The 26,103-nt window shown below is 42.1% G+C and overlaps 2 protein-coding genes across 9 annotated transcripts in view; both read right to left on the reverse strand.

The window, feature by feature from the left end:
- Positions 1 to 1,925: 1,925 nt before the first annotated feature.
- LOC144597616 (alpha-actinin-1-like) lies at positions 1,926 to 8,961 on the reverse strand. Its single transcript, XM_078407125.1, has 2 exons — positions 7,507 to 8,961; positions 1,926 to 2,428 (listed from the first exon to the last, which is right to left on the reverse strand). Exons 1-2 carry the CDS (start codon positions 7,639 to 7,641, stop codon positions 2,270 to 2,272), a joined length of 294 nt encoding a protein of 97 aa, XP_078263251.1. The 5' UTR covers positions 7,642 to 8,961; the 3' UTR covers positions 1,926 to 2,269.
- A 5,571-nt stretch (positions 8,962 to 14,532) lies between these two features.
- LOC144597234 (alpha-actinin-1) overlaps positions 14,533 to 26,103 on the reverse strand; it is a 197,119-nt gene continuing 185,548 nt past the window's right edge. For 4 of the 8 annotated variants that reach the window (XM_078406287.1, XM_078406291.1, XM_078406286.1 and 1 more), the window contains 3 exons: positions 26,002 to 26,067; positions 20,089 to 20,247; positions 14,533 to 15,035 (listed from right to left, as the gene is read on the reverse strand). In XM_078406287.1, the coding sequence (XP_078262413.1) occupies positions 14,877 to 15,035; positions 20,089 to 20,247; positions 26,002 to 26,067 (384 nt within the window). In that variant the 3' untranslated portion in view covers positions 14,533 to 14,876. The remainder of the gene's footprint in view (positions 15,036 to 20,088; positions 20,248 to 26,001; positions 26,068 to 26,103) is intronic. The other 4 variants (XM_078406285.1, XM_078406283.1, XM_078406288.1 and 1 more) reach the window with 1 other exon arrangement.

The raw sequence follows: 26,103 nt of genomic DNA on the forward strand, positions 1-26,103 counted from the left end.
GCAGACACAGGCAAATAATTTTTTTGAATGGAGACTAATGCTTTTCATTCAAAAAATAGCCCACAGAAAACAATAATTCCTTACTTCCCTCACTTATCAATAGTACTCATTGTGTCATGATACATTGAGTTTCTGGTGGATCACGCAGAAGAGAATGCCATGGAGATATAGACGATGGAGTAATGGTGGCGGTAGTTTATATCTATTTAAAATATATTAAGAAGAATTAATTGGGTTGATGAAGAAAAAACATTCTCTCTGCTTGTGTTTAAAACAAAAGGCCACTGGCCTTGCAGAAGTAAAATAAGGAAATGCTTCTGCAGGCAGGCGGATCATAGCACCTTGGAATTCTCTTCAGCAGAGGGCACTTAAGGCACAGACTATTGTTAATTTTAGATTTGAGTTTGATAGATATTTGATAACCAACTATATTATGGGATAAGGGGAGGAATAAGAATTGATATGTGGTGAGTGCAGAGTCCTTTTCATTGGGTAGCGGAAATCAAGAAACCAGAGGGAATAGGTTTAAAGTGCGAGGGGAACAATTTAATGGGAACCTGAGCGGCAACTTTTTCCACCCAGAGGGTGGTGGGCATGTGGAACGAGTTGCCATATGAAGTAGTTGAGCATTTAAAAGCCATTAGGATATGAATAGGAAAGGCTTGGAAGGAATATGGGTCAAACATGGTCTAATGGGACTAGCTTAGATGTGGCATCTTGGTCGGCATGGATGAGTGGGCTGAAGGGCCTATTTCCATGCTGTAAGTCTGAGAAGATAGCTTACTTATTATCCCATTGAATGGTGCAACAGGTTCACAGCCATCGATACCCTCCTCCTGTTCTTATGTCAATGTGTTTTCCTTTAATTGATTCATCCAGTTTATATCGCTATCTCATATTAATGCACCTTGATGATTTAATTTACAACTTATCCATTATAGAATTCACAGCCAGAAAGTACATCCTCAGGGCCTGCAAATGTCAAGCAAAACCAAACCAAGAATAAAGTTGGGTTAATAATCTTTATTTTTCCCCTCTGTTCTCATTCACGTCCCTACTTTATCAATGTTGTTCCTTTTTATTGATGTCCACCCTATCATAGACGGTCCCTTTTCCTTCTCTTCACTCACCCCCTCCATTGCAATCAAAAATCCCTTTGTTTGGTAACTCTTCCTTGTTTTGATGAAACTTCATCAGCCAAAAGACATAACTGATTCTCTCCACACGGGGTGCTTTCCTGGCCCATTCAGCATTCTCAGCAGTTTCTGATTTTATTATTTGGATTGCCAGCATCTGCAGACCTTCCAATAGGCGTAGATAGTATGCTGTCCTGGCGGTAAAACATCTGGGTTTTCCAGTTGGACGTCCCTGACATTAAGAAACACCCTTCTATTCACAGTGGCCTTGCTGAATTATCCGTTTTGCTGGATCAGCGGGATTGGGGAAGGGCCAATCGGCTATGGAAACAGGTCTGCCGGAGTTCCAGAGCTCCAGCCACGGGGGGGGGGGGGGGGGGGGGGGGGAATTCGACTCACCGATCGGCCACGGAAGGCCTGATGAGGTCGAGATTGAGTGCCTCACCCAGCCTAGGTGCCACATTTTCAGGGGGGCTTCCGGGGGGAGAGGGATTTCAAGTCCACCCTTGCAATTTTGTCTGGATTAAAGTGGGTGTCCGACAACCAGCTATTGGAAAATCAGTGGTGGACGGTACTGGGATCTTAATCTAACCCTTTTCCATCTGAATACTTTAACTATATTTGAAAACAGACATCCAAAGCCTATATTCTGATTGAGGAAGCTTTAAAAAAAAAAAAAATGGGTAACAAATTAAATATCAAAACCATGGCAATCGTCACATACAAGGCAGGGTGTTTTTAAAAAGAAGTCTGAAAATATTTAACATATTTATAAAATAAATCCTTTATTATACGGTGTTGAGTGAACTTGCTCAATGTTGTGCAACAGTGAGTTACAATGTGGCCAGCTTTCATATACATAAAATGTGTACATTAGTAGAAAATCATGAAATGCAACATTGTGCTTAACTACAGATATCACAACAAAACTAAATGGTGCATTTTGATTTTTTTTGGAACGTTTTGAGAAAAATACCTATTTCTATAATAAAATATGTTTTGAAGTTGCCTGAAGAAAAAAATATTTCTTCTGTAAACTGCACTTGCCAGCTCAAGCAGACATTCCGCATTTTCTTTAGTTTAAAGCCAAATAGAAGTGAGCAAACATTGGTTTGCATACAAAAGATGCAGAGTTAGAGGTCGCTTTCACCATACAGCGCTGTGGAGAAGGACATGTAGTCCAGCGCGCCAGGGATAGCATTCGGTCCGGTGTAGGGTGCCATCCTTGCGATACAATATTCCGCCTGGTCAGGAGGCAACTCGCGCCTCAGCTCCTCGGCTGTGATGTAGTTCTGAGCGATGAGAAGGAAAGATGCGTTTTTAGTCACAACTGTTTCTGCCATGTCCCCAACAACTCTCACCAACTTCTACAGATGCACTGTAGTGCATCATAACATGGTTTGGGAACGGCTCCATCCAAGACCGCAAGAAATTGTAGAGAATTGTGGGCACAGCCCAGACCATCACACAAACCAACCTCCCGTCCATTGACTTCTGTGACTTCAAGTAGCCTTTGCTTTCCCTCTCTCTCCATGCCCTTCCCTTTCCAATTTTGCCGACCAGTCTTACTGTCTCTAACTAAACTTTATCTCTGTACCGCCCACTAAACCGGCCATCAGTCTGAAGAAGGGTCTCGACCCGAAATGTCATCTATTCCTTCTCTCCAGAGATGCTGCTCATCCTGCTGAGTTACTCCAGCATTTTGTGTCTATCTCCCTTCCATTGACTCTATTTATACCAAACGCTGCCTAGGCAAGGCCACTAGCATAATCAAGGATGAGTCACATCCCGGTCACTCTCACTTCTCCGCTCTCCCATCAGGCAAGAGGTATAGAAGTGTGTAAACACACACCTCCAGAATCAGGGACATCCCAGCTGTTTCTTCCCAGCTGTTATCAGGCAAATGAACCACCCTATCAGCAACTAGAGAGCAGTCCGAGCTACTATTCATTTCACTGGAGACCCTCGGACTATCTTTGATTGGACTTTATTGGACTTTTATTGTTCACTAAACATTACTCACGTTATTCCCTTTATCATTTATCTGTACACTCTGGATGGCCTGAATGTAATCATATATTGTCTTTCCACTGACTGGTTAGCACACAACAAAAGCTTTTCACTGTATCTTGTTACACGTGAAACTAAACTCAACTCATACTACACTCTTGAACAATACATAACGTCGACCCCCTATAAGCCATGGACCAACTTAGGCTGCACTGAGGACTTGAGACTTTTATGTCTTTGCACTAGTACTAGGATTATTAATCTATTGAATATTTGTTTATTATATATTATCTATGAGTATTGTTTTTACAGGCCAAGAAAGAATTTAATTGTTTTATTGTTGGTACATTTGATAATTAAATGCCTTTGACCCTTGGTTCCAAAAGGTTTACCCACTGACACTTCATTCACATGTTCTGCCCAATGACAATTCAACACTCTTGACACTTAAAATGGAATATGGAATTTCCTGATTAATAAAATAATTACAATGTCCTTGTGTTAAATTTCGCAGAAAGGGGATGAGGCGGGTCCTCAGAATAAGATTTTGATAGCACGAGAAGCTGGTAAAAGATGATAGGGAGCAGATGCTTGACAGTGAAATAACACTTGATGAGCGTTCATCTTCCAAAAGAGAGTTAGGACTAGAGTTAAGGACGGTCAGCATGTTCTGGCAAGGAGGGAAAGGCAAAAATGCGATTACTAGGGTTCCTTTGATAACAAAAAGGTTATTGAAGGTTAGATTGGGGTGACAAAAGCTAATGATAGATATCAGGAACTACAATCAAGCAAGCATGTGGAGGAATATAGAGGGTGTAGAAGAGTATTTAAGAAGAAAATTAGGAAACCGAAAAGAGATCATGAAATACTTTGACAAATTGGATGAAGGAGATTTAGAGAAAGGATTAGGGCAGCTTAGTGATAGAGCTACTGCCTTACAGCACCAGAGACCTAGGTTCAATTCTGTCTATGGGTGCTGTCAGTACAGTTCTACCTGTGACCGTGTGGGTTTTCTCCGGGTGCTCCGGTTTCATCAAATCCTTCAAGGACATACTGGTTTGTAGGTTAATTGGCTTTGGTAAAATTGTAAATTGGCCCTAGTGTGTAAGATAGTGCTTGTGTATGGGGTGATCGCTGGTGGCGCAGACTCGGTGGGCTGAAGGGCCTGTCTCCGCGCTGTGTCTCCAAAGTATAAAGAATTCTAAGTTATTCTGTAAGTACATTAGGAGCATAGGGGATAGCCAGGGACAATGTGGGTCCCCTTAGGGACCAAAGGGGTCATCTACGTGTGGAATCTGCATATATGGGTGAGATCTTAAATGAAGACTTCCCTTCTGTTTCACCAAAGAAAGGAACATGGAGAATATTGAGTTCTAGTTGACCGTCTCCTCCATGTAAGTATTAAGAAGGTGGATGTCTTGGAAAGCATGAGGGTGGTTGAGACTTTTTGAGGAGGTAATTTAAGGAGAGTTTTTGAAGATAGCGCAATAGACATTTAGTAAGACATTTGACAATGTCCTGTACGGTAGACTGGTCCAGAAGATTGATGCAAGGCCAGTGGTCTAATTGGATCCAAAATTGGCTTGTCGATGGAACGGTGGAGGGTAGTGGTGGAAGATAGACCCAAAATGCCGGAGTAACTCAGCGGCTCAGGCAGCATCAATGGAGAAAACGGATTGTTGGCATTTTGGATTGGGACCTTTTTTTAGATATTAGACTTGGTCAAGTAGTGGTGGGACGAGGGTTTTCTAATTATAAGTTCGTGACCCATGGTGCATCACAGCGATTACTGCCAGGACCTTTTTACTTTGTGGTATATTAATGACTTGGATGTGAATGTAAGAGGTTTGATGAGCAAGTTTACAAATGATATGTAAGTTGGTAGTGTTGAGGATAGTTGCTTAAAGCTACAGTAGGGTATAGATCAGCTGCAAAAACACTGGTAGATGGAATTTAATCCTGACAAGTGCTAAGTAACTCATTTTGGAAATGTCAAACAGAGAGAATGGGAGAATGTGTAAACATTGGCAGCAGCCAAGGTCAGGATTGAAACTGGGTCTCGAGCACTGGAAGGAGATGGCTCTACCAGCTGTGCCACTGTACTACCTCACATTATGTCCTATAATCTACCACTTACACCAGCTTCATACAAGTGGAATAGCTCCGAGACCAAGGGTCACAAGCCAACAATGAAAATTCAGATTTTTGCCCCTCAAGGGATGAACTCGTAGTCATAGTCATACAGCGTGGAAACAGGCCCTTCAGCCCAACTTTCCCACACCGACCAACATGTCCCATCTACACTAACATTTTGGCCCATATCCCCCTAACCTTGTCCTATCCATGTACCTGTCTAAATGTTTCTTAAACGTTGCGATAGTTCCTGCCGCAACTACCTCCTCTGGCAGCTCGATCCATACACCCACCACCCTTTGTGTGAAAAAGATACCCCTCAGGTTCCTGTTAAATCTTCCCCTCACCTTAAAACTATGTCATCTGGTTCTTGATTCCCTTACTCTATGTGTCTACGTGATCTATTCTTCTCATGATTTTGCACACCTCATTAATATATGGATACGTTCCAAGGAATAGAAAAATCATATGTGGTTAAACTGCACATTGTCAGATTTTATTAAAGGAATTTTTATACATTTTGGTTTCACCATGTAGAAATTACAGCAGTGTTTATACATAGCCCCCCCCCCCCCCCCCCATTTCAGGGCACCATAATGTTTGGGACACATGGCTTCACAGGTGTTTGTAATTGCTCAGGTGTGTTTAATTGCCTCCTTAATGTAGGTATCTCTCAGCGCCCAGTCTTTCCTCCAGTCTTTCCATGACCTTTGGAAACTTTTATTGCTGTTTATCAACATGAGGACCAAAGTTGTGCCAATGCAAGACAAAGAAGCCATTATGAGATTGAGAAACAAGAATAAAACTGATAGAGACATCAACCAAACCTTCGGCTTACCAAAATCCACTGTTTGGAACATCATTAAGAAGAAAAAGGAGCACTGGTGAACTTACTAATCACAAAGGGACTGGCAGGCCAAGGAAGACCTCCACAGCTGATGACAGAAGAATTCTCTCTATAATAAAGAAAAATCCCCAAACCCCTGTCCGACAGATCAGAAACACTCTTCAGGAGTCAGGTGTGGATTTGTCAATGACCACTGTCCGCAGAAGACTTCATGAAAAGAAATACAGAGGCTACACTGCAACATGCAAACCACTGGTTAGCTGCAAAAATAGAATGGCTAGGTTATAGTTTGCCAAGAAGTACTTAAAAGAGCAACCACGGTTCTAGAAAAAGGTCTTGTGGACAGATGAGATGAAGATTAACTTCTATCAGAGTGATGACAAGAGCAAAGTATGGAGGAGAGAAGGAACTGCCCAAGATCCAAAGCATACCACCTCATCTGTGAAACACAGTGGTGGGGGTGTTATGGCCTGGGCATGTATGGCTGCTGAAGGTACTGGCTCACTTATCTTCATTGATGATACAACTGCTGATGGTAATAGCATAATGAATTCTGAAGCGTATAGACACATCCTATCTGCTCAAGTTCAAACAAATGCCTCAAAACGCATTGGCCAGCGGTTCATTCTACAGCAAGACAATGATCCCAAACATACTGCTAAAACAACAAAGGAGTTTTTCAAAGCTAAAAAATGGTCAATTCTTGAGTGGCCCAGTCAATCACCCAATCTGAACCCAATTGAGCCTGCGTTGTATATGCTGATGAGAAAACTGAAGGCGACTAGCCCCCAAAACAAGCATAAGCTAAAGATGGCTGCAATACAGGCCTGGCAGAGCATCACCAGAGAAGACACCCATCAACTGGTGATGTCCATGAATTACAGACTTCAAGCAGTCATTGCATGCAAAGGATATGCAACAAAATACTAAACAAGACTACTTTCATTTACATGACATTGCTGTATCCCAAACATTATGGTGCCCTGAAATGGGGGGGACTGTGTATAAACACTTCTGTAATTTCTACATGGTGAAACCAAAATGTATAAAAATTACCTTTATTAAAATCTGACAATGAGCAGTTTAACCACATGTGATTTTTTTTCTATTACAAATCTCAAATTGTGGAGTACAGAGGCAAATAAATAAATGATGGGTCTTTGTCCCAAACATTATGGAGGACACTGTAAAACTTCTCTGCACCCTTTCCAGTTGACAACACCTTTCCTAGAACATGGTGACCAAAACTGAACACAATACTCTAAATGCGGCTTCACCAATGTCTTATATAACTGCAACATGACCTCTCAACTTCTACATTCAAAGCATAGAACTGGAGCAAACGAATGAATAGAGTTTGTGTTTAGTGCAAGAGCTTACCTTATCGCCAGCTAGGACTTTAAACGAGGTCATGACCTGGTCGGCAGTGTCCGTGTCTGTGGTCTCCCGAGACATAAAGTTCAGGAAAGCCTGGAATGTTACGACTCCCATGTTGTTGGGATCAACGATATTCATGATTCGCCCGAACTCTGCTTCACTCTGAAATCATCAACCACATCAACTGTACCAAAGCTTCTTATGAGCCTAAGAGCATGCACTTTCTCATATAACCTCCCATGTTCTGCCTGGTGATGTCACAACATGTAGATTTTTATAGCTACAGTTTACAGCAGCTGAAATTTCTGTTCAGTTGCAGATTAGTGAGTGGCATGTACAAACATGGAGGAATCAAAGTTATGCAATGACGCATTGTGATTCTCCACACAAACCCCTTGTGGAAGTGCAGACATGCTTCGACAGAAATGCGACTGAAGCCCAATTGAGGACCTGGTTGCATAACCTTGTTCTATAATGAGGTAGCGCTGCATTCCTGCACGCACCAAATTTTGGTTTGGATGTAAAACCAAAGATCCATCTGGTATACAAATGGATATAAAAGATCCCATAGGAGATTATCCTCCCAAAAGGTAACCGGAAATGGCTTAGGCTATTCCTTAACCAAAAAACAGACACATAACTGCTTATTACATAGAAAATAGGTGCAGAAGGAGGCCATTCAGCCCTTCGAGCCAGCACTGCCATTCATTGTGATCATGGCTGATCATCCACAATCAGTAACCTGTGCCCAACTTCGCCCCATATCCCTTGATTCTACTAGCCCCTAGAGCTCTATCTAACTCTCTCTTAAATTAATCTAGTGATTTGGCCTCCACTGCCCTCTGTGGCAGAAAATTCCACAAATTCACAACTCTCTGGGTGAAAAAGTTCCTTCTCACCTCAGTTTTAAATAGCCTCCCCTTTATTCTAAGACTGTGGCCCCTGGTTCTGGACTCCCCCAACATTGGGAACATTTTTCCTGCATTTAGCTTGTCCAGTCCTTTTATAATTTTATATGTCTCTGTAAGATTCCCTCTCATCCTTCTAAACTCCAGTGAATACAAGCCTAGTCTTTTCAATCTTTCCTCATATGACAGTCCCGCCATCCCAGGGATCAATCTCGTGAACCTACGCTGCACTTCCTCAATTGCAAGGATGTCCTTCCTCAAAATTACATCTGAAAATTCTTTGAGAAAGAAAGTGGTGTTTAAGAGGCTTTTAGATAGACATATGGATAAACAGGGAATGGGGGGATATGGATAATATGGAGGCAGAGGAGATTTGTTTGACTTGGCATCATGTTCGGCACAGTGCTTGAGGGCTGAAGGGCCTGTTCCTGTGCTGTACAGTTCTTTGTACAAGTAACTACCTTAGTTGGATATATGCCACTTACTCTGACTTCAACAGTTCCAGCTAAACCCTTCTATGCAGACCTCTATGTCAGGATTAGACCATTCTGAGCATAGCATAAGATAGTGTAAGAAAATAACTGCAGATGCTGGCACAAATCGAAGGTATTTATTCACAAAATGCTGGAGTAACTCAGCAGGTCAGACAGCATCTCAGGAGAGAAGGAATGGGTGACGTTTCGGGTCGAGACCCTTCTTCAGACGAAGTGTCACGACCCGAAACGTCACCCATTCCTTCTCTCCTGAGATGCTGCCTGACCTGCTGAGTTACTCCAGCATTTTGTGAATAGCATAAGATATGTGGCCTTTGTGTAAGCAGTTTGGACGATTATATATCAGGATGGAAGTCCAGCACTAGCTCTCTATTTCCTAACCCAAAGACGTATGGACAAACATTGGGCATCCTCTAGATTGCAGACAATCGTTCTGATAATGTGCACAGTTTTTTGCTTCATTGGAAACAAATCAGAACCTGTGCCCAAAGCCAATTTCCAGTTTGACCACATATATTTCCTATAAATTGGTGACAAAAACTGAACACAATACACTAAATCCTCAGTCCACTGGGCCAAGGTACCTGTTATTTATTCAGATAAGCGTAGGTTGGGTTGGGTTGAATGGGGTAGAATGAAGGCAGGTGTAGAAAGTGATATTAATACTGTTTGAACTTGTTTAATTGAGTCTTGGCGCTATATTGGAAAATCAAACCGATATGACACCAACAACATTGCTTAACTTTCAGGTGATGGTACAAGTGAATGAATGAAGTTACATGTAATCTCTGGTTCTGTAAATGTACTTTTTATCTGTGTAGGGAGTGATTGGTCCATCGGGGTTTGAAATTAATTCGGAGCCCACAGAGGAAGGGACAAGTTTACCAACCAATCACTCTAGAAGGTCTCTATCCATATTATTTTAACAATTTACCGACCAAATAAGCTCATATTTTATGGAGTGTCCATTTAACATGTCTTTTATATGTGCCTGGTAATCACATATTTAGAACAAATTTTCTATGTATTTCTCCCACTTCTCTCTCCAAATTTGGGATAGATCTTGCATTCGGTTTTCTGTGATTTCTGTGCCAGGACTATTTTACTTTCCTTATCATGACTAATGAATAAGTTTAGTCTATTTTATCATATCATCATATCATATCATCATATCATATCATATATATACAGCCGGAAACAGGCCTTTTCGGCCCACCAAGTCCGTGCCGCCCAGCGATCCCCGTACACGGCACGGTAGCGCAGCGGTAGAGTTGCTGCTTTACAGCGAATGCAGCGCCGGAGACTCAGGTTCGATCCTGACTACGGGTGCTGCACTGTAAGGAGTTTGTACGTTCTCCCCGTGACCTCCCCGTGACCTGCGTGGGTTTTCTCCGAGATCTTCGGTTTCCTCCCACACTCCAAAGACGTACAGGTATGTAGGTTAATTGGCTGGGTAAATGTAAAAATTGTCCCTAGTGGGTGTAGGATAGTGTTAATGTACGGGGATCGCTGGGCGGCACGGACTTGGTGGGCCGAAAAGGCCTGTTTCCGGCTGTATATATATGATGATGATTAACACTATCCTACACCCACTAGGGACAATTTTTACATTTACCCAGCCAATTAACCTACATACCTGTACGTCTTTGGAGTGTGGGAGGAAACCGAAGATCTCGGAGAAAACCCACGCAGGTCACGGGGAGAACGTACAAACTCCTTACAGTGCAGCACCCGTAGTCAGGATCGAACCTGAGTCTCCGGCGCTGCATTCGCTGTAAAGCAGCAACTCTACCGCTGCGCTACCGTGCCGGTATCTTTCCCGGTATTAAGTTAGTGATACATCCATTACACTCAGCATCATTTATCGCAGTTAAAATACCAACATTACAAATAAATATTTATTAAGTGAGTGACTTAACCAATCTTATCTGTACTCTTCCATCCTCAGATGTCCACAGAGGATGTTACCAAAGTAAGTGTTGATTTGCTTTCTTTATGCTTCACCATGACCCTCAACCTATTCTTTTAAGGATCTAAATTGCTTTTTCATTATGGTTACATTTCCAGCACCAATTAATATCATCTCAAAGATAAACAAACTATTGAATATTTGAATATTTGTACAATTTGTGTGGCTTGCTTTATCCAAAGTTGTGGTGCCCCTCTGTTGTGCGGTAACATTAAGTACAGAACTGTGAGAGGAATAGATGCACAGAGTAGATGCACAGAGGCTCTTGCTCAGAACAGGGGAATTGAGAGCCAGAGCACAAAGGTCTACGGTGAGGAAGGAAAGATATAATAGGAATCTGAGGGGTAACTTTTCACACAAAGGCTGGTGGGTATATGGAACGAGGTACCAGGGGAGGTGGTTGAGGCAGGTACGATCACAACTTTTATGAAACATTTAGATAGGTACAAGGATAGGACAGGTGTAGAGGGCTATGCAGGCTGGTGAGACCAGTGGAGGTGGGACATTGTTGGTTGGTGTAAGCAAGTTGGGCCGAAGGGCCTGTTTCTGCACCGTATCACTCTCTGACTATGAGACGCCATTTGTGTCAGATTGTGCTAGTCATCTGTTGTAGTTCACCAGAAGAATATGAAAACTATATATGCACACTGGAACACTTCATAATGTACACCAACCCAGCGTTGTCACAAACCTGTTACTTAACGTACTGTACACAAATGATTTGCAAATACAATATCTTTATTTGCTAAGTTTAAAGAATCAGTTACCAATACAAATGACTATTTTACGAATAATTGCCAGAGTCAAAATTTTCCACATTCTCTTTCCAAGTGAAAATAAATGCGATTTGACAGTAAATTTTAGCTTCCCTGACCCTCTAAAATATAACATATATTTTCAATCAAAAACTTAAAGCTACTTTTTTTAAATTTGCCAACTAGGGTTGATTTGTGACTGGCAAGCTATATGGTCATGTGTTGATCTAAACTCGTTGGTGAACTTGCTCAGAATCAGAAATCCTGTTTGATTGTTGACACCCAATGTATTTGTAGGCAAACAAACTATTAATTCTGGGTGAAGCTCAGTCAGGCTGAGCATTGTGTAGACTATTGTCCAGGGCCACCATTTAGATGAACGCCCATCAGCTTTACAGTAATCCCTCAATTTATGAATATTTAACCCATGAAAATTCACTGCAACATTGACTATATGTGGTGCATCTCTTCGGTTACATATTATTTTTCAATGTACCACTCTTTGTGCATTGGAATTCACGGTATCAAAAATAATTTCACCGTGCATTATTTTTGATTTTGTTATTTTGCAAAGAAAGTATCCCTTTTGTAAATTGGGTATACTACTGCTTTCACGTATTCACAATCAGTATTGTGATAGGTGACTACAGCTGGTGAGCTAAACATTTCCATCTTATTGATCTTATTCTAGTAAACTAGGCTGATAAGCTCAGTCACAAGAAATTGCCTGCCCGACAGAAAACTAAATTAAAATATACCTTTTGCAGATTTTCTTGCATATGCACCCCAAAGAGTCAACAGCATTACAGAGAAAAAATTAAAGCAATATCCATATTGGTTGTGTCCTTTATTCAAAGACTGGAATTAAATGAATATGAGAGGGAAAGCAAACTGGAGCCTTTAAGAGATGGTGAATAAAAAGATTGCAGAGACTCTTTTTAAACAAGAACAAAAATTGGCAAACCTGGGAACGTTTATCCCTTGCAGACACAGGCAAATAATTTTTTTGAATGGAGACTAATGCTTTTCATTCAAAAAATAGCCCACAGAAAACAATAATTCCTTACTTCCCTCACTTATCAATAGTACTCATTGTGTCATGATACATTGAGTTTCTGGTGGATCACGCAGAAGAGAATGCCATGGAGATATAGACGATGGAGTAATGGTGGCGGTAGTTTATATCTATTTAAAATATATTAAGAAGAATTAATTGGGTTGATGAAGAAAAAACATTCTCTCTGCTTGTGTTTAAAACAAAAGGCCACTGGCCTTGCAGAAGTAAAATAAGGAAATGCTTCTGCAGGCAGGCGGATCATAGCACCTTGGAATTCTCTTCAGCAGAGGGCACTTAAGGCACAGACTATTGTTAATTTTAGATTTGAGTTTGATAGATATTTGATAACCAACTATATTATGGGATAAGGGGAGGAATAAGAATTGATATGTGGTGAGTGCAGAGTCCTTTTCATTGGGTAGCGGAAATCAAGAAACCAGAGGGAATAGGTTTAAAGTGAGAGGGGAACAATTTAATGGGAACCTGAGCGGCAACTTTTTCCACCCAAAGGGTGGTGGGCATGTGGAACGAGTTGCCATATGAAGTAGTTGAGCATTTAAAAGCCATTAGGATATGAATAGGAAAGGCTTGGAAGGAATATGGGTCAAACATGGTCTAATGGGACTAGCTTAGATGTGGCATCTTGGTCGGCATGGATGAGTGGGCTGAAGGGCCTATTTCCATGCTGTAAGTCTGAGAAGATAGCTTACTTATTATCCCATTGAATGGTGCAACAGGTTCACAGCCATCGATACCCTCCTCCTGTTCTTATGTCAATGTGTTTTCCTTTAATTGATTCATCCAGTTTATATCGCTATCTCATATTAATGCACCTTGATGATTTAATTTACAACTTATCCATTATAGAATTCACAGCCAGAAAGTACATCCTCAGGGCCTGCAAATGTCAAGCAAAACCAAACCAAGAATAAAGTTGGGTTAATAATCTTTATTTTTCCCCTCTGTTCTCATTCACGTCCCTACTTTATCAATGTTGTTCCTTTTTATTGATGTCCACCCTATCATAGACGGTCCCTTTTCCTTCTCTTCACTCACCCCCTCCATTGCAATCAAAAATCCCTTTGTTTGGTAACTCTTCCTTGTTTTGATGAAACTTCATCAGCCAAAAGACATAACTGATTCTCTCCACACGGGGTGCTTTCCTGGCCCATTCAGCATTCTCAGCAGTTTCTGATTTTATTATTTGGATTGCCAGCATCTGCAGACTTTCCAATAGGCGTAGATAGTATGCTGTCCTGGCGGTAAAACATCTGGGTTTTCCAGTTGGACGTCCCTGACATTAAGAAACACCCTTCTATTCACAGTGGCCTTGCTGAATTATCCGTTTTGCTGGATCAGCGGGATTGGGGAAGGGCCAATCGGCTATGGAAACAGGTCTGCCGGAGTTCCAGAGCTCCAGCCACGGGGGGGGGGGGGGGGGGGGAATTCGACTCACCGATCGGCCACGGAAGGCCTGATGAGGTCGAGATTGAGTGCCTCACCCAGCCTAGGTGCCACATTTTCAGGGGGGCTTCCGGGGGGAGAGGGATTTCAAGTCCACCCTTGCAATTTTGTCTGGATTAAAGTGGGTGTCCGACAACCAGCTATTGGAAAATCAGTGGTGGACGGTACTGGGATCTTAATCTAACCCTTTTCCATCTGAATACTTTAACTATATTTGAAAACAGACATCCAAAGCCTATATTCTGATTGAGGAAGCTTTAAAAAAAAAAAAAATGGGTAACAAATTAAATATCAAAACCATGGCAATCGTCACATACAAGGCAGGGTGTTTTTAAAAAGAAGTCTGAAAATATTTAACATATTTATAAAATAAATCCTTTATTATACGGTGTTGAGTGAACTTGCTCAATGTTGTGCAACAGTGAGTTACAATGTGGCCAGCTTTCATATACATAAAATGTGTACATTAGTAGAAAATCATGAAATGCAACATTGTGCTTAACTACAGATATCACAACAAAACTAAATGGTGCATTTTGATTTTTTTTGGAACGTTTTGAGAAAAATACCTATTTCTATAATAAAATATGTTTTGAAGTTGCCTGAAGAAAAAAATATTTCTTCTGTAAACTGCACTTGCCAGCTCAAGCAGACATTCCGCATTTTCTTTAGTTTAAAGCCAAATAGAAGTGAGCAAACATTGGTTTGCATACAAAAGATGCAGAGTTAGAGGTCGCTTTCACCATACAGCGCTGTGGAGAAGGACATGTAGTCCAGCGCGCCAGGGATAGCATTCGGTCCGGTGTAGGGTGCCATCCTTGCGATACAATATTCCGCCTGGTCAGGAGGCAACTCGCGCCTCAGCTCCTCGGCTGTGATGTAGTTCTGAGCGATGAGAAGGAAAGATGCGTTTTTAGTCACAACTGTTTCTGCCATGTCCCCAACAACTCTCACCAACTTCTACAGATGCACTGTAGTGCATCATAACATGGTTTGGGAACGGCTCCATCCAAGACCGCAAGAAATTGTAGAGAATTGTGGGCACAGCCCAGACCATCACACAAACCAACCTCCCGTCCATTGACTTCTGTGACTTCAAGTAGCCTTTGCTTTCCCTCTCTCTCCATGCCCTTCCCTTTCCAATTTTGCCGACCAGTCTTACTGTCTCTAACTAAACTTTATCTCTGTACCGCCCACTAAACCGGCCATCAGTCTGAAGAAGGGTCTCGACCCGAAATGTCATCTATTCCTTCTCTCCAGAGATGCTGCTCATCCTGCTGAGTTACTCCAGCATTTTGTGTCTATCTCCCTTCCATTGACTCTATTTATACCAAACGCTGCCTAGGCAAGGCCACTAGCATAATCAAGGATGAGTCACATCCCGGTCACTCTCACTTCTCCGCTCTCCCATCAGGCAAGAGGTATAGAAGTGTGTAAACACACACCTCCAGAATCAGGGACATCCCAGCTGTTTCTTCCCAGCTGTTATCAGGCAAATGAACCACCCTATCAGCAACTAGAGAGCAGTCCGAGCTACTATTCATTTCACTGGAGACCCTCGGACTATCTTTGATTGGACTTTATTGGACTTTTATTGTTCACTAAACATTACTCACGTTATTCCCTTTATCATTTATCTGTACACTCTGGATGGCCTGAATGTAATCATATATTGTCTTTCCACTGACTGGTTAGCACACAACAAAAGCTTTTCACTGTATCTTGTTACACGTGAAACTAAACTCAACTCATACTACACTCTTGAACACTACATAACGTCGACCCCCTATAAGCCATGGACCAACTTAGGCTGCACTGAGGACTTGAGACTTTTATGTCTTTGCACTAGTACTAGGATTATTAATCTATTGAATATTTGTTTATTATATATTATCTATGAGTATTGTTTTTACAGGCCAAGAAAGAATTTAATTGTTTTATTGTTGGTACATTTGATAATTAAATGCCTTTGACCCGTGGTTCCAAAAGGTTTACCCACTGACACTTCATTCACATGTTCTGCCCAATGACAATTCAACACTCTTGACACTTAAAATGGAATATGGAATTTCCTGATTAATAAAATAATTACAATGTCCTCGTGTTAAATTTCGCAGAAAGGGGATGAGGCGGGTCCTCAGAATAAGATTTTGATAGCACGAGAAGCTGGTAAAAGATGATAGGGAGCAGATGCTTGACAGTGAAATAACACTTGATGAGCGTTCATCTTCCAAAAGAGAGTTAGGACTAGAGTTAAGGACGGTCAGCATGTTCTGGCAAGGAGGGAAAGGCAAAAATGCGATTACTAGGGTTCCTTTGATAACAAAAAGGTTATTGAAGGTTAGATTGGGGTGACAAAAGCTAATGATAGATATCAGGAACTACAATCAAGCAAGCATGTGGAGGAATATAGAGGGTGTAGAAGAGTATTTAAGAAGAAAATTAGGAAACCAAAAAGAGATCATGAAATACTTTGACAAATTGGATGAAGGAGATTTAGAGAAAGGATTAGGGCAGCTTAGTGATAGAGCTACTGCCTTACAGCACCAGAGACCTAGGTTCAATTCTGTCTATGGGTGCTGTCAGTACAGTTCTACCTGTGACCGTGTGGGTTTTCTCCGGGTGCTCCGGTTTCATCAAATCCTTCAAGGACATACTGGTTTGTAGGTTAATTGGCTTTGGTAAAATTGTAAATTGGCCCTAGTGTGTAAGATAGTGCTTGTGTATGGGGTGATCGCTGGTGGCGCAGACTCGGTGGGCTGAAGGGCCTGTCTCCGCGCTGTGTCTCCAAAGTATAAAGAATTCTAAGTTATTCTGTAAGTACATTAGGAGCATAGGGGATAGCCAGGGACAATGTGGGTCCCCTTAGGGACCAAAGGGGTCATCTACGTGTGGAATCTGCATATATGGGTGAGATCTTAAATGAAGACTTCCCTTCTGTTTCACCAAAGAAAGGAACATGGAGAATATTGAGTTCTAGTTGACCGTCTCCTCCATGTAAGTATTAAGAAGGTGGATGTCTTGGAAAGCATGAGGGTGGTTGAGACTTTTTGAGGAGGTAATTTAAGGAGAGTTTTTGAAGATAGCGCAATACGGTAGACTGGTAGACTGGTCCAGAAGATTGATGCAAGGCCAGTGGTCTAATTGGATCCAAAATTGGCTTGTCGATGGAACGGTGGAGGGTAGTGGTGGAAGATAGACCCAAAATGCCGGAGTAACTCAGCGGCTCAGGCAGCATCAATGGAGAAAACGGATTGTTGGCATTTTGGATTGGGACCTTTTTTTAGATATTAGACTTGGTCAAGTAGTGGTGGGACGAGGGTTTTCTAATTATAAGTTCGTGACCCATGGTGCATCACAGCGATTACTGCCAGGACCTTTTTACTTTGTGGTATATTAATGACTTGGATGTGAATGTAAGAGGTTTGATGAGCAAGTTTACAAATGATATGTAAGTTGGTAGTGTTGAGGATAGTTGCTTAAAGCTACAGTAGGGTATAGATCAGCTGCAAAAACACTGGTAGATGGAATTTAATCCTGACAAGTGCTAAGTAACTCATTTTGGAAATGTCAAACAGAGAGAATGGGAGAATGTGTAAACATTGGCAGCAGCCAAGGTCAGGATTGAAACTGGGTCTCGAGCACTGGAAGGAGATGGCTCTACCAGCTGTGCCACTGTACTACCTCACATTATGTCCTATAATCTACCACTTACACCAGCTTCATACAAGTGGAATAGCTCCGAGACCAAGGGTCACAAGCCAACAATGAAAATTCAGATTTTTGCCCCTCAAGGGATGAACTCGTAGTCATAGTCATACAGCGTGGAAACAGGCCCTTCAGCCCAACTTTCCCACACCGACCAACATGTCCCATCTACACTAACATTTTGGCCCATATCCCCCTAACCTTGTCCTATCCATGTACCTGTCTAAATGTTTCTTAAACGTTGCGATAGTTCCTGCCGCAACTACCTCCTCTGGCAGCTCGATCCATACACCCACCACCCTTTGTGTGAAAAAGATACCCCTCAGGTTCCTGTTAAATCTTCCCCTCACCTTAAAACTATGTCATCTGGTTCTTGATTCCCTTACTCTATGTGTCTACGTGATCTATTCTTCTCATGATTTTGCACACCTCATTAATATATGGATACGTTCCAAGGAATAGAAAAATCATATGTGGTTAAACTGCACATTGTCAGATTTTATTAAAGGAATTTTTATACATTTTGGTTTCACCATGTAGAAATTACAGCAGTGTTTATACATAGCCCCCCCCCCCCCCCCCCATTTCAGGGCACCATAATGTTTGGGACACATGGCTTCACAGGTGTTTGTAATTGCTCAGGTGTGTTTAATTGCCTCCTTAATGTAGGTATCTCTCAGCGCCCAGTCTTTCCTCCAGTCTTTCCATGACCTTTGGAAACTTTTATTGCTGTTTATCAACATGAGGACCAAAGTTGTGCCAATGCAAGACAAAGAAGCCATTATGAGATTGAGAAACAAGAATAAAACTGATAGAGACATCAACCAAACCTTCGGCTTACCAAAATCCACTGTTTGGAACATCATTAAGAAGAAAAAGGAGCACTGGTGAACTTACTAATCACAAAGGGACTGGCAGGCCAAGGAAGACCTCCACAGCTGATGACAGAAGAATTCTCTCTATAATAAAGAAAAATCCCCAAACCCCTGTCCGACAGATCAGAAACACTCTTCAGGAGTCAGGTGTGGATTTGTCAATGACCACTGTCCGCAGAAGACTTCATGAAAAGAAATACAGAGGCTACACTGCAACATGCAAACCACTGGTTAGCTGCAAAAATAGAATGGCTAGGTTATAGTTTGCCAAGAAGTACTTAAAAGAGCAACCACGGTTCTAGAAAAAGGTCTTGTGGACAGATGAGATGAAGATTAACTTCTATCAGAGTGATGACAAGAGCAAAGTATGGAGGAGAGAAGGAACTGCCCAAGATCCAAAGCATACCACCTCATCTGTGAAACACAGTGGTGGGGGTGTTATGGCCTGGGCATGTATGGCTGCTGAAGGTACTGGCTCACTTATCTTCATTGATGATACAACTGCTGATGGTAATAGCATAATGAATTCTGAAGCGTATAGACACATCCTATCTGCTCAAGTTCAAACAAATGCCTCAAAACGCATTGGCCAGCGGTTCATTCTACAGCAAGACAATGATCCCAAACATACTGCTAAAACAACAAAGGAGTTTTTCAAAGCTAAAAAATGGTCAATTCTTGAGTGGCCCAGTCAATCACCCAATCTGAACCCAATTGAGCCTGCGTTGTATATGCTGATGAGAAAACTGAAGGCGACTAGCCCCCAAAACAAGCATAAGCTAAAGATGGCTGCAATACAGGCCTGGCAGAGCATCACCAGAGAAGACACCCATCAACTGGTGATGTCCATGAATTACAGACTTCAAGCAGTCATTGCATGCAAAGGATATGCAACAAAATACTAAACAAGACTACTTTCATTTACATGACATTGCTGTATCCCAAACATTATGGTGCCCTGAAATGGGGGGGACTGTGTATAAACACTTCTGTAATTTCTACATGGTGAAACCAAAATGTATAAAAATTACCTTTATTAAAATCTGACAATGAGCAGTTTAACCACATGTGATTTTTTTTCTATTACAAATCTCAAATTGTGGAGTACAGAGGCAAATAAATAAATGATGGGTCTTTGTCCCAAACATTATGGAGGACACTGTAAAACTTCTCTGCACCCTTTCCAGTTGACAACACCTTTCCTAGAACATGGTGACCAAAACTGAACACAATACTCTAAATGCGGCTTCACCAATGTCTTATATAACTGCAACATGACCTCTCAACTTCTACATTCAAAGCATAGAACTGGAGCAAACGAATGAATAGAGTTTGTGTTTAGTGCAAGAGCTTACCTTATCGCCAGCTAGGACTTTAAACGAGGTCATGACCTGGTCGGCAGTGTCCGTGTCTGTGGTCTCCCGAGACATAAAGTTCAGGAAAGCCTGGAATGTTACGACTCCCATGTTGTTGGGATCAACGATATTCATGATTCGCCCGAACTCTGCTTCACTCTGAAATCATCAACCACATCAACTGTACCAAAGCTTCTTATGAGCCTAAGAGCATGCACTTTCTCATATAACCTCCCATGTTCTGCCTGGTGATGTCACAACATGTAGATTTTTATAGCTACAGTTTACAGCAGCTGAAATTTCTGTTCAGTTGCAGATTAGTGAGTGGCATGTACAAACATGGAGGAATCAAAGTTATGCAATGACGCATTGTGATTCTCCACACAAACCCCTTGTGGAAGTGCAGACATGCTTCGACAGAAATGCGACTGAAGCCCAATTGAGGACCTGGTTGCATAACCTTGTTCTATAATGAGGTAGCGCTGCATTCCTGCACGCACCAAATTTTGGTTTGGATGTAAAACCAAAGATCCATCTGGTATACAAATGGATATAAAAGATCCCATAGGAGATTATCCTCCCAAAAGGTAACCGGAAATGGCTTAGGCTATTCCTTAACCAAAAAACAGACACATAACTGCTTATTACATAGAAAATAGGTGCAGAAGGAGGCCATTCAGCCCTTCGAGCCAGCACTGCCATTCATTGTGATCATGGCTGATCATCCACAATCAGTAACCTGTGCCCAACTTCGCCCCATATCCCTTGATTCTACTAGCCCCTAGAGCTCTATCTAACTCTCTCTTAAATTAATCTAGTGATTTGGCCTCCACTGCCCTCTGTGGCAGAAAATTCCACAAATTCACAACTCTCTGGGTGAAAAAGTTCCTTCTCACCTCAGTTTTAAATAGCCTCCCCTTTATTCTAAGACTGTGGCCCCTGGTTCTGGACTCCCCCAACATTGGGAACATTTTTCCTGCATTTAGCTTGTCCAGTCCTTTTATAATTTTATATGTCTCTGTAAGATTCCCTCTCATCCTTCTAAACTCCAGTGAATACAAGCCTAGTCTTTTCAATCTTTCCTCATATGACAGTCCCGCCATCCCAGGGATCAATCTCGTGAACCTACGCTGCACTTCCTCAATTGCAAGGATGTCCTTCCTCAAAATTACATCTGAAAATTCTTTGAGAAAGAAAGTGGTGTTTAAGAGGCTTTTAGATAGACATATGGATAAACAGGGAATGGGGGGATATGGATAATATGGAGGCAGAGGAGATTTGTTTGACTTGGCATCATGTTCGGCACAGTGCTTGAGGGCTGAAGGGCCTGTTCCTGTGCTGTACAGTTCTTTGTACAAGTAACTACCTTAGTTGGATATATGCCACTTACTCTGACTTCAACAGTTCCAGCTAAACCCTTCTATGCAGACCTCTATGTCAGGATTAGACCATTCTGAGCATAGCATAAGATAGTGTAAGAAAATAACTGCAGATGCTGGCACAAATCGAAGGTATTTATTCACAAAATGCTGGAGTAACTCAGCAGGTCAGACAGCATCTCAGGAGAGAAGGAATGGGTGACGTTTCGGGTCGAGACCCTTCTTCAGACGAAGTGTCACGACCCGAAACGTCACCCATTCCTTCTCTCCTGAGATGCTGCCTGACCTGCTGAGTTACTCCAGCATTTTGTGAATAGCATAAGATATGTGGCCTTTGTGTAAGCAGTTTGGACGATTATATATCAGGATGGAAGTCCAGCACTAGCTCTCTATTTCCTAACCCAAAGACGTATGGACAAACATTGGGCATCCTCTAGATTGCAGACAATCGTTCTGATAATGTGCACAGTTTTTTGCTTCATTGGAAACAAATCAGAACCTGTGCCCAAAGCCAATTTCCAGTTTGACCACATATATTTCCTATAAATTGGTGACAAAAACTGAACACAATACACTAAATCCTCAGTCCACTGGGCCAAGGTACCTGTTATTTATTCAGATAAGCGTAGGTTGGGTTGGGTTGAATGGGGTAGAATGAAGGCAGGTGTAGAAAGTGATATTAATACTGTTTGAACTTGTTTAATTGAGTCTTGGCGCTATATTGGAAAATCAAACCGATATGACACCAACAACATTGCTTAACTTTCAGGTGATGGTACAAGTGAATGAATGAAGTTACATGTAATCTCTGGTTCTGTAAATGTACTTTTTATCTGTGTAGGGAGTGATTGGTCCATCGGGGTTTGAAATTAATTCGGAGCCCACAGAGGAAGGGACAAGTTTACCAACCAATCACTCTAGAAGGTCTCTATCCATATTATTTTAACAATTTACCGACCAAATAAGCTCATATTTTATGGAGTGTCCATTTAACATGTCTTTTATATGTGCCTGGTAATCACATATTTAGAACAAATTTTCTATGTATTTCTCCCACTTCTCTCTCCAAATTTGGGATAGATCTTGCATTCGGTTTTCTGTGATTTCTGTGCCAGGACTATTTTACTTTCCTTATCATGACTAATGAATAAGTTTAGTCTATTTTATCATATCATCATATCATATCATCATATCATATCATATATATACAGCCGGAAACAGGCCTTTTCGGCCCACCAAGTCCGTGCCGCCCAGCGATCCCCGTACACGGCACGGTAGCGCAGCGGTAGAGTTGCTGCTTTACAGCGAATGCAGCGCCGGAGACTCAGGTTCGATCCTGACTACGGGTGCTGCACTGTAAGGAGTTTGTACGTTCTCCCCGTGACCTCCCCGTGACCTGCGTGGGTTTTCTCCGAGATCTTCGGTTTCCTCCCACACTCCAAAGACGTACAGGTATGTAGGTTAATTGGCTGGGTAAATGTAAAAATTGTCCCTAGTGGGTGTAGGATAGTGTTAATGTACGGGGATCGCTGGGCGGCACGGACTTGGTGGGCCGAAAAGGCCTGTTTCCGGCTGTATATATATGATGATGATTAACACTATCCTACACCCACTAGGGACAATTTTTACATTTACCCAGCCAATTAACCTACATACCTGTACGTCTTTGGAGTGTGGGAGGAAACCGAAGATCTCGGAGAAAACCCACGCAGGTCACGGGGAGAACGTACAAACTCCTTACAGTGCAGCACCCGTAGTCAGGATCGAACCTGAGTCTCCGGCGCTGCATTCGCTGTAAAGCAGCAACTCTACCGCTGCGCTACCGTGCCGGTATCTTTCCCGGTATTAAGTTAGTGATACATCCATTACACTCAGCATCATTTATCGCAGTTAAAATACCAACATTACAAATAAATATTTATTAAGTGAGTGACTTAACCAATCTTATCTGTACTCTTCCATCCTCAGATGTCCACAGAGGATGTTACCAAAGTAAGTGTTGATTTGCTTTCTTTATGCTTCACCATGACCCTCAACCTATTCTTTTAAGGATCTAAATTGCTTTTTCATTATGGTTACATTTCCAGCACCAATTAATATCATCTCAAAGATAAACAAACTATTGAATATTTGAATATTTGTACAATTTGTGTGGCTTGCTTTATCCAAAGTTGTGGTGCCCCTCTGTTGTGCGGTAACATTAAGTACAGAACTGTGAGAGGAATAGATGCACAGAGTAGATGCACAGAGGCTCTTGCTCAGAACAGGGGAATTGAGAGCCAGAGCACAAAGGTCTACGGTGAGGAAGGAAAGATATAATAGGAATCTGAGGGGTAACTTTTCACACAAAGGCTGGTGGGTATATGGAACGAGGTACCAGGGGAGGTGGTTGAGGCAGGTACGATCACAACTTTTATGAAACATTTAGATAGGTACAAGGATAGGACAGGTGTAGAGGGCTATGCAGGCTGGTGAGACCAGTGGAGGTGGGACATTGTTGGTTGGTGTAAGCAAGTTGGGCCGAAGGGCCTGTTTCTGCACCGTATCACTCTCTGACTATGAGACGCCATTTGGCCCCATTAGAGTGCTCAGGCATATAATTAGATCAATTTAGTTTTGCTGCCTTTGTTCCACCCTCTGCCTTTCAGAAATGTTAATAAACATTTATTGCATTGATATTTTTGCCAATTTATGTTCTTCCCACCTGGTGAATTCCTATTTAGGTTCCAATGACAAAGAACAGTGAATGGAGAGATTTGCCCTGGGATTCTTGTCTCCTCAGAAATCACACAACAGATTAGGATGGCCAGGAAGGAAAGGTGTAACTGTGGCTTCAGAATTCATAAGTTCATGTCATTGGAGCAGAAGTGGGTCATTGGCCCATCGAGTCTACTCTGCCGTTCAATCATGGCTGATCTATCTTTCCCTCACAACCCCATTTTCCTGCCTTCTCCCCATAATCCCTGATACCCGTACTAATCAAGAATTCCACAGATTCAACATCCACTGACTAAAGAAATTCCTCCTCGTCTCCTTTCTAAATGTGCATCCTTTTATTGTGAGGCTATGCCCTCTGGTCTGAGACTCTCCCACTGGTGGAAACATCCTCTCCGCATCCACTCTATCCAGGCCCTTCACATTCGGTAAGAATTCCATATTTGAAACAGATAAAGGCCTTTCAGCTCATTGATCCCGTTCTAGATTGAGCTGATGATTATCTCAACTTTATTTCCTCACCTTTGGACCAAGCCCCTCAGTACTTTTTCATATCTCAGTTGTGAAAGTAGGGAATGTGATTCTTCTGACAGCCAGCACAAACCTGAAGGGTCAAAATGGCCTTGCACCTGATAAAGGGATCTGAAAGTTGTCTGGGAACCCACTATCTTCCATCATAGGGAGTTCCAAATTCATGCTACTCATTGGTGACACTTTAGACAATTGCTCGCCCTGAAGTAATTATTCACTAAAAATTGGATTGGATCGGCTGGGTTTATTCTCACTGTAACATAGGAGGCCGGGGAGTAACCTAAAAGAGGTTTATAATATTACAGGGGGAGGAATTAGATTCTGCTTCCCACGGGTGGGGAGTCTCGAACTAGAGGGCATAGGTTTAAGGTCAGGAAGGAGAAATTTAAATGAGACCTAAATGATATGTTTACCCTCACAGAGGGTGGTTCTTGCCTCGAAAGAGCTGAAGGGAAACAGGTGAAGGCATTTAGGTAAGTACTGTGATGGGAAAGGCAAAGAAGGATAAAGGCCCGCTGCAGGCAAATGGCTTTAGTGGCCTGTTTCTGTGCTGTCCGATTAGAGACAGAGAGGTCACAGAGTCATACAGCGTGGAATCATATCCTTCAGCCCAACTTGCCCACACCGGCCAATATGTCCCATCTACACTAGTCCCACCTGCCTGCATTTGGCCCTTATCCCTCAAACCCTGTCCTATCCATGTCCCTGTCTAAATATTTCTTAAATGTTATAATAGTACCTGCCTCAACTACCTCCTCCGGCAGCTTGTTCCATATACTCATCACCCTTTGTGTGAAAAGGTTACCCCTCAGGTTCCCATCCCTCACCCCCCCAATGTCCTCTGGTTCTCGATTACCCTACTCTTGGCAAGAGACTCTGTATGCCAACCCAATGTATTCCTACCCAATTCTAGGAATCTATGATAAAATGTCTTCATTGAACATACTTCACAATGGAGGAGGGGTCCTGAAACCAAGGGCATGCTTGCAACAACGTCTTGGCAATTTTCAGATATCCAGAGGAAACCAGAGAATCAATGTGAGTGCCTTAACCAGTTACTCGTGCCAAATGGATAGTCTATGGGTCTGGCCAGAATACTTCATGGGGAAATTAAGTGGCACCAACTTGAAAATACTGAACAGGGCAACCAAATAATTTAATTCCTGGATAAAGCAAATCATTAATCCAAACACTTCAACAACAAACACCAGTTAGCATGGATGGATCGCTTACATTCACCCAGCTTCAGAACCAAATTGATAAGAGAAGGAATGGGAAGTCACCATACCAGATTGTAACCCATGGAGATAAGGCAAGCTTTGAAATCATCACTGTCCATCATTCCAGTCCTCTTCTACAGAGAGGAGGAAGGAGACACCAACAAGACACA

This window comes from Rhinoraja longicauda, chromosome 10, assembly GCF_053455715.1.
Source record: "Rhinoraja longicauda isolate Sanriku21f chromosome 10, sRhiLon1.1, whole genome shotgun sequence".
Taxonomy (NCBI): domain Eukaryota; kingdom Metazoa; phylum Chordata; class Chondrichthyes; order Rajiformes; family Arhynchobatidae; genus Rhinoraja; species Rhinoraja longicauda.

What these genes read in the sequence shown, in the direction of transcription:
- LOC144597616 (XM_078407125.1), bottom strand. Translation starts at nt 7,641, where the DNA reads ATGAATATCGTTGATCCCAACAACATGGGAGTCGTAACATTCCAGGCT. An exon ending in AAGTCCTAGCTGGCGATAAG is followed by an intron (nt 2,429 to 7,506) that starts GTAAGCTCTTGC and finishes CTCATCGCTCAG; the next exon opens with AACTACATCACAGCCGAGGA.